The sequence below is a fragment of the Dendrobates tinctorius genome, unplaced genomic scaffold (assembly GCF_039654945.1).
Source record: "Dendrobates tinctorius isolate UK_male_01 unplaced genomic scaffold, ASM3965494v1 ptg000158l, whole genome shotgun sequence".
NCBI lineage: Eukaryota > Metazoa > Chordata > Amphibia > Anura > Dendrobatidae > Dendrobates > Dendrobates tinctorius.
Genome location: NW_027361825.1, coordinates 23,848,648 through 23,858,005, shown reverse-complemented (window position 1 = coordinate 23,858,005; position 9,358 = coordinate 23,848,648). Strand labels below are relative to the sequence as shown.

Below are 9,358 nucleotides of genomic sequence, written 5' to 3'. Positions count from 1 at the left end.
GATATAGACACTGCCGGAGTCGGCCTCGTCAGAGACACCACAGAGTTTTCTGTCCAGCCGTAAGTAACTGCAATCTGAGGATAAACCGTCATCCCTTTTATAGTTTACATTTTGGATTTTTTTCCCCTTTAAGTCACATTAACATCGGAGATAGGTTCCAGGCAGTGATCCCGGAGTGCAGAAACTGCACTGTGTTGGAAGGAGAAAAAGAAAAGGCTGACTTGGTTTGGAGACCCCGAAGACTCACTGCAGAGAGTAAGACCCCTCTCCGGCAAATTATTCATAGGGGATGATTGTAGTCACTAATCTAAAGTCACATGATATGTTTACTACTAGTGTTGAGCGAGTATACTCGTTGGTCGGGTTTTCCCGAGCATGCTCGGGTGACCTCTGAGTATTGTGGCGTGTTCGGAGATTTAGTTTGCGTCGTCTTATCTACATGATTTGCGACTGCTAGACAGGCTGAATACATGAGGAATGCCTGTTCGTTAGGGAATTCTCACATGTATTCAGCCTGTCTACAAGTCACAAATCATGCAGCTGAGAGGAGGAAAACTAAATCTCCGAGCATGCCAAAATACTCGGAGGACACCCGAGCATGCTCGGGAAAACCCGAGCAGCGAGTATACTCGCTCATCACTATTTACTACCTGTCTGTCCATAGATATTGTATCCCACCTCTTTAACGATGTGTCACACTGCCGTAGGCAGTGCCTATTGGGCTCCCATCATTGGCAAAACTAGGGGTCATAGTAACCCCTCTACACCTCTGACCCAGACCTTACAAAGGGAGAAATAAAAAAAACTATTTAGGTGCTGCAGTCACTTTTGTCTGCAGTATTTAAGGGGTTAAGTATGGGGATTGGGTGGATTTGGCGTCAGACCCGGCCATTGCCGCATTGGGTGACAGCTGATGAAGGTGCGGGCTGAGTGATACTCACGCTGCTCAGGAAGTACCACCCACGAGAGCCATGAATGTGTGGCATGATGCTGGAAGGGGTTACATTTATGAATGCGGCTTGTACACAGCATATGGAGGCCTTCTGAGGCCAGATGACGGAGGATCGGAGGACCATCCTCCCATCCAAGCGCAATCCGTCTTGAGCCTGTATTAGAGGCTCGAGGCGTTTCATGTAATGAAATACATTGCTCCTCTGCGGGAAACATTTTGCAGTGTACGGCACCTGGGCCTATGGAAGTCTACGGACCCCTGACATTACTTTTCCATCATCGGGCACGAGGCTGAAGTTTGCACTGAAGGTGCTCATTTAAGATCCACTTTTCTGTATAGATGACTTTTATGAATGTCTCCACACTGTGGCTGTTATAACCTGTTGTCTGGCACATCAGATGGGATTAATGTTTCACTATTGTCACATACTTGTCTCCATGATTCCCTCTCAGTCACTAATGTCTCTCTTTTCCTTAGTCTCCCATCTTATCAAACTTGCCTGCTCCAGTGCTGTACCCGGAGGAGGCTGCAACCTGGAGCTCGCCCTCCACTGTCTGCATTTTAGCCGGGGCAACGTCTTGGTGAGTCCTTCAGTCTCCAACCTGCTTTATAGGTCATTGCCAATAACGGTTCTGTATTGGTACGTGCAGCGGATGGCACGCGCGATGGAACAGTGCCATTAGGCACACTTTTTTCCTTGCTTTCCATGTCATACATTTACAGCACTGGTGGGCGATACTCCTCACACAAATGTACAGCATGCGGATGGCACAGGACCTGCACGTTTGGCAGCAGGTTATCAGATGCATCATACAGCTGAGCCAGAATCAGAACCAACTCCAATCACAGCTGTTTAAACCCAATCATGGCCTAGAAGGATAGGGAATATTTCTTAGATATACTAGACACTCCATACCATTGTGTCAGCTTTATTACTTATAAAGTTTCCCAAAGATGTCAAAAAGCAAAACAAAATCATATAAAAAAAAAAAAAAAACAAGAAAAGAGGATAAATCTTGCCATTTTGATTTGCAGTATATAGAGAAGACTCACAGATTTCTATGTCAGTCTCCTGGCTGAAATGAAAACCCAACAGCTCTTGCATCTCAGGGAAACTGATGGGTGCACAGAACGACGAGCACCATGGACTGCATGTTTTAAATGCACTTTGTCAAAGATTAATAATTTAAGAGGTTAACAGCAGCAGTCCACTGCACCCGCTGCTGTTCAAGGCCGACTCCGGCTGTGTGACGCAGGCAGCATTTGGATGGTGTGGAGCGGGATCATCTCTTTAACCCGTTCCATACTCCAACATGTAAGGTGATGTGGAGGTGTAAAAAAAAAAAAAATTATATAGGTCTCCATCATAAAAGTGAAATAAATGATATGGATGTCAGAAGCTCCACTGATTCTCTCATGTTCTGCTTTAGGAGACGCTGGAGAAACTTTTAGATAAAGAACACCAGAGATTTCTTCCTCGATGTCTTGTAGATTATCACTATGCAGGTAATAAAATACCGATTGTGCAGCCATGGATTGCTGTGTGCTGCTGCTACTTCTCTGCATAATGCAAGTGAGTGGGGAAGTGGTGTGACCCCCAAGGTACTGACAAGCAAAATATCCAACTGGTCCCGACTGACTGACCGCTCGCTGTACCTGGCAGGTCACAATGCAATAGCAGCGATGTACAGAAATCTATGGCCGCACTCCCTGTGCTGTGGCCAACGTCGTTGTATAGTACTAGCCCAATGGGCTACTAGAATTCGCTCTGGGACATCTTTCTGGCTCTTCGCTGTAATTATAGTCCTGGCCGATTTTCCAGTATCATTTTGCACACTGATTTATCGATTATTCTGCAGGTTCAGATCACTGGTCAGTAACCGAGAAGTGGCAGTTTGAGAACGCTTACTGCAAGGCAAGGAAGAACTTCTCTTATATACAGACCATGGTAAGATTACACCCAGCCAGACACTCAAAGGAACATTAAAAAGAAATTAGAGCGGTCGTCTCAAGATCTTTCTCCGGCGAGCGCACCGCTCCTCGGCCTCCAGTATTCTTGCTGATTGGAGAAGGTTTGCTCCTGATGATTGACAATTCATGTCGACAACACCGGCCCGAACTGTGTGCTCTGTCTTGGAAGAAGTAGACTCAGCTTTTCCACTGCAGCCTTGGAGGAGCACAGGGGCACCAAAGCTGTTTGAATCATGCAATACTGACAGCTTCAGAGCAGCGCTCACAAGCTCTGTACAAAGAGGATGAAAGTGCTGCTCTCCTTGCCTAGGAATCGGCGACCACTGGCAGTCTGCAAAGGTTGCCAGTAGCCTCAGCATCGAGCAGCAAACTATATAAATCAAAAATCCCTCCATGCTTGAGATTTTTTAATAAGAGGTAAATTGAAAAGTTGCTGGTTTCTACAAATAGTTTGCAATTTATGATATTGAGATAACCCCTTAAAAATAAAATATAGCCATCCTTGCATTTGGTGCAGGGGTTTTAAGGCAGGCCCCATAGTTTACACGGGTTGATAGCAGTGGAAGACCGATCTGATTAAAAGGTTTGTCCATAATTAGAAAATCATCGCTCCATTCACCGAAGTAGAGCTGAAATACAATAGCAAACAACCTGTGAAGGGCAAAGCTCAGCTCCTGAAAGAAAGGAGTGATGATTGTCACTTGTGCAACCCATTCAAAAGGGAGTCTGTCGCCTCCAATATTGAAATTTAACCATTTATAGTTTTATAGAGGGGACTTATTTTTTTCCTAAGTTAGGTAAAATCCAAATCTGTGGCGCAAGTAACATTTTTATAGGGGCAAAGTCCCCGCTACAGTTTTATTAGTCGCTTTGGTGCACTCTTGACACGGCCAAGTGCTCGGTGCATCGTTCCACCCCTGCAATTACCACTTTCCACCCTTCACCTTATGATGATTAACAGCATTCCAAGGAGCACAGTCTGTGTTTAATCCTCAGTGTGGCACACACTGACACTGCAGGAGCCGAGCGCCAATACATTGCCATTGTGTGCAGATCCCTCTGAGCCTCTTGTCCTGTCCGCAGCAGGCACTGGCTGCACACATCAGCGGACGGCTGATACTGACAGCAGAGATCACACGTACCCTGACACTGCAGGAGCCAAATGCAGTGTGTCAGAATGCACTCATCTCCCTCTCCTGTCCGCATCAGTCATCCCCTGCTGAGTGATCCTGTGTGCAGCAAGCGGCCACTACAGACAGGATGGCATCATGGGGCGCCTGCGCACAGTGACATTGTGTGAGCTGTGGGCTCCTGCAGTATCAATGTGCAGGGCTGAGGATTTAAGTCTCCAGACAAGGGCCTTGGAATTGTGAGGTCACCATTCATGTGAGGTGCTCTCCATTTACTTCTATAGCTCATTCTGAAAATATCAGAGAAGATAAGGGGGTCAAGGTATAACACTGCCCAGATATCAATGTGATATATATCGCTCCTTGTCCTAAAGTAATGGCCAAATTGACTTATAGATCCCTGGGAAGAGCGTTCACCAGTGTGTGGAGTACTACTACACCTGGAAGAAGACAGGCAGCTTCGAGAGACGCCCATCTCCCACTCCAGAACGTGCACTCTGCACAGATCAGGGTTGGGATACAGAAGAGCCTCAGGGAATAAAGGTAAGTTAGGGAAGAGGTCTCTGCTCTAGTGTCCGGCCATCATACGGACTAATCTTGATCTCATGGAAATAGGAACCTCATGGTGGAGCAGAAGTGAAAAGCAAGAAGACAGAAGCCAAGGAGCAGAAGGAAACAGGAGAAGAAAACCATATAAAGTTTCCATGTCAATTGTGTGACAGGTATATAATAGGGCCACAATGCATCTGCCCACAAAAACACAGAACAAGAGACATTAATAGGGTATTTGTATCTCAGGGTGATGTTGTCAGGAGGAAGTGCTGTCACCTTGTGATTGGTGAGGAGCCAAGCTCCGGGACCCCATCAGTGGCTACTGTGCAGAGGTGGCATGACACAAGTGCCCTTTCCCATTCTGGGGGCATGACACCAGTGGCCTTTCCCATGCTGTATGGTTGCACTTCCAGCCACCCAGCTGTACAAGTATATTTGCAATAGAGGAGTCTCGTGCACCACTCTGTGCCCGGACAACACTTGGTGCTATCCTCCACTAGGTTGTAGAGATACATAGAAGTCCAGAAACCCAAGCACCAGCCATCCTCCTCCTTTTGGTAACTTTATTAATGCAGAAAAAAATCACAACATTTCGGCAACGTAGGGCCTTTATCAAGGCAAAAAAAAAAAGTGCATTTTCTCTTTGAAAAAGGCCCTACACTACCCAAACATTTAGATTTCTCACCTAGCTGTACAGGGCAAAGTGCCCCTTATTCTCAGGATTGGTGGGGGTCCTAAACATCAAATTCCAGCTGATCGGAAATTGATGCAATATAAGCAATTTGCCAGGTCTACATTTTAGGGCGAAGCAGCAGAGGGATTGGCTAGTTACTTGACAGCCAATGGTAGACTGACTAGGGATATGTGCACCTTCAGGTTTACAAAATGCCAGAGATACTGAGTTTCTTGAAGCATCTTCCACTTTTGGATGTTTTTTGCCCCCAGAAGGCTATGTGCACACACAGTTTTTTGCCTCTGCGGATTTTGTAGTGAAAACTGCAGATAAATCCGCAGGACTAAAGTCCTGCGGTTTATCTGCGGTTTTACACCTCATATTGGATGAGGTGTGAAACCGCAGCGTTTCTGGACAAAAGAATTGACATGTTGCGGATTGTAAACCGCAGCAAAACCGCATGGAAAAATCTGCAGCATATGCACAGCATTTTACCATTGAAAACAATGATACTGTACAACGCACCTAAATCTGCTGCGGATCCGCAGCAGAATCTGCACCGTGTGCACATACCCTTAGCTTCCTAATACCACTCTAACCTGGCCTCAGTTTGAGGCTGTTCTTCGCTCACCCTCATTGGGTCCGGCGTCAATGTACTGCTGCTCCCGGTGTCATCTGCAGCACTGAGATCATGCTGACGGCTCTGCCTGAGTAGATTGAACGAGCTGCTTAGCGCACATGATGTCAGTGTTGCAGACAACAACAGACATCGGGAGCCGCAGTGAAGACTCAGCGTTGGACCTGGGAAGGTGGACTAGGCATTTAATTTTTTTTTTGTTTTTGTTTTTAAACAAATTGCAGTCGGGTGAAGAGAGGGTTTTCAGAAACTGAATCTTTACCTTTTTCTCAGCAAATTTGGAAAAATCCAAACAGGGCCAGCTGAGTTTTATCATCTATAACAAGAAGTCAGTTTTGTTCTGAAAAGAGGTGGGAATATTGGGCTCAGACCCTCCTCTCCCCAAAGCCTTTAACTACCAATATTCTTCTTTTATTAGAGTGTTTGACAAAGTGAAGAGCCGCAACGCTCATATGAAGAAGCACCGACTGCAGGAAGAAAGAGAAAGGACCTTACACTACAAGTCGCAGTATCACTCCATCTACTAAACTGCCACTGTGGTAGACAGCGGGATCAAGGTTTTTTTTTTTTTTTTTTTAAAGACTGGGACGCCCCAGTTTTAGCTTCACCCACTTGTCATAGAGACCCAGCAGGTTGGATCATCTGTGAAGGCTGCTTATTTTCTCCCCTGCACTCCGTAAAGCACCCAAATATTTCGACCCGTCTCCAATTTCCAGAACTTGGACTCTCACACTGGGTTCCCATGGAGGAGCCATAGATTTACATTTCATTGATACAGTTTAATCTCAGCGATGACCCGGAGATCGTGGCAGTAAGGAAACTGTCAGCGGCCAGCACAAGAGGCCCAGATACATTGCTGAGCAGCCGAGCAGACTGCTCCCAGCATCGCTCTCCGAGGTTTACAACACATTTTATGGTATTTTTGCATTTGATTGTTTATTACGCCCTGTTCCGTTGATTGTTTCCGACCCCATGTGTGGTGTGCTGGGTGGTTAAAAGAAAGACAGAATTTGAAATAGATGTGGTTCTCTTAAAGGGGTGGTACAGGACTAAGATAATGATGACCTATGCTCAGATCAGTGGTGGTTCAGAGAACCAGCAGCCCCCAGCAAATCAGGCGTTAGTCGCTGGCTAATGACACCACAGCTCAGCTCCCATTCACAGGCACTGAGCCTGCAGTATCTGCCATAGGCAATAACACTGCTGACCACAACTGTTGGGCCCTAAGGATTGGTCTTCAGTATCTTAGCTGTAGACAACTTTTCAAACCCAGTTCCGGGATACAAAAAAAAAAAAAAAAAAAAAAAAAAAAAAACACACCCACCCTCGAGAAACTATTTTGCATACCTCAAAACGACATGTAGAGGTAGTGAGAATGTATTCTGGGTGGCTTGTGACCACAGAACCAGGAGTAAGTGTCTGATGACCCAGCTAAGAAGCCGCAGCTTTAAAAAAATTGTCCAGAGTTAAAAAAAAACAAAACAAAAAAACAAAACTTTCCACGCAAAAGCCAGCACCACCCCTGTTCATTGGTTACGTATGGTATTACAACTACCGTAGGCCTGAATCGCCAAGCTCAGCTGCCATACCTGACAACCCATTGATGGATGTGAGTGTTTTTCAGCAGAACATCAGCCATCTTTTTCTAGTCCTGAACACATCCTTTAAAAGGAACAAAATACGGTACAAGGCCCCAAGCTTTATGATCTACAAGATATGTACCACTTCACAATTTTGGAAAATAATGTTTGAGGTTTTTTTAAACCAAGTTTTTAAAATATACTTTGACTTTCAAGATCTCCGCTTGCTGTTATTAATTAGGAACCCTCGTTTTTCACAATGCTGTTGTGGTTATATGAGATACAGATACTGGCGTAGTAATGAGTCTCGCTCTTGTGCGTCCATCCGCACGACAACGAAAGTTCCTTTCGAACGACAGCAAGCAGAGATCTTGGAAACCATGTTGGTTGGTTAACAGCAACGAGTTCTATGGAGAGTTATTTTTAAACTAAACACATTCTCTGTTATTCTCAGTACTCATTTCTATTCTGTTTTTAGTCAGAGATAATGAGATGGTCACATGTAGGGAATTGGTCTAAAAAACAAACAAAAAAAAAAAAAAAACAATACCCCAAAACATCTGAACAGGGTTTGTTTTTCCTGCAAGCTCCATTCAGATGAATGGTTCAGTTACAAAAATCTCCCAAGAGTAACCTGCAGAAGAGCTGACATCCATTTTTTTTTTTTTTTTTTTAAAGAAGCATTATACTTTAAAAGGGAATCAGTCATGGTGACAATTCTGCCTCATTTGTAATCAGCATGATATATAGGTTTCTGGGAAAAAGATACAAGAAAACTTATGTATTGATCTAAATTCCTGCTTGCTCTGGGCTTATTAGTCCAGTAGGCGGTGCATTGATTTGGACCGCCCACAATACTCATAAGCCCAGAGCAAGCAGGAATTTAGATCCATTAATCTCATTGTATGAAATTTGATCCCACGAAACCTATCGTTCTACTCAGTTTTTCCTGCCTGTTGATTTAATGATAAGGAAACTTATGTTTTGTATTTTTACAAATGTTTTTAAAACAATAAACCTGTGGTTCCTGGTTTGGACCTTTTTATAAGAGGTTGAATCTTTGGAGATAGGAAAAAAAAATTCTTCTAGGTTATAAAAAGCAAAAAAACAGGTCAGTACCCATTAATATTAAAGAGACGCAGCAAATGTCAGCATTAGGCCAAAGCACAGCGGTAATGGGTTGTGCACCAGAGATCTGCATGGTGACAGACACTGCAAAAACCCGAGCCTTACCCCGAAGACTGTATGGTTAATCTAAGGGTAAATTCACACATTATTGTACAGACTACACTGCCCAGATTGACACGGTGGTCTCCGGTGACATAGGAATTAGTGATGAGCGAGTCTACTCGTTACTCGAGATTTCCCGAGCATGCTTGGGTGATCCAAGTATTTGGATGTGCGCAGAGATTTAGCTTGTCGCCGTAGCTGCATGATTTGCGGACGCTAGCCAGCCTGAATACATGTGGGGATTTCCTGTTTGTCTAGTAGCCGCAAATCACACAGCTACGGTGACAAACTAAATCTCTGAGCACATCCAAATACTTGGAGAACACCCGAGCATGCTCGGGAAGTCTCGAGTAACGAGTATACTCGCTCATCACTAGTAGGCATATATAAGGCTGGTAGACCCACGGAAATGCCAAAAACAAAGCAGAATTGTTGAAAACAAGCCATACGTAAGAGACAAAAAAAAAAAAAAAAAAAGACGACAGACAACTGAATACGTGCAGAAAATCTGTAACATCAAAAACTCATTGTGGGAACGGAGGCTGCATGCATTTTCTCAAATCTGCCAAGAGTCAATTCTTTCATCACTTTTCACCCATTCAGGTGGGAAAATAAAGAATAAAAGCAAAATGC

At 44.5% G+C, this 9,358-nt stretch overlaps 1 protein-coding gene across 2 annotated transcripts; it reads left to right on the top strand.

Annotated features, from left to right (window-relative positions):
• On the top strand, positions 1–8,543 carry LOC141051962 (zinc finger protein 541-like). Of its 2 annotated transcripts, XM_073549118.1 has the most exons (7): positions 1–59; positions 134–255; positions 1,430–2,458; positions 2,812–2,900; positions 4,450–4,596; positions 4,669–4,775; positions 6,334–8,543. In XM_073549118.1, the coding sequence occupies exons 4-7, from the start codon at positions 2,898–2,900 to the stop codon at positions 6,440–6,442; spliced, it is 366 nt and encodes a 121-aa protein (XP_073405219.1). In that variant the 5' UTR covers positions 1–59; positions 134–255; positions 1,430–2,458; positions 2,812–2,897; the 3' UTR covers positions 6,443–8,543. The 2 variants fall into 2 exon arrangements, with proteins under 2 accessions (XP_073405219.1, XP_073405218.1); XM_073549117.1 differs by having other exon boundaries at positions 1,430–2,900.
• Positions 8,544–9,358: the final 815 nt, after the last annotated feature.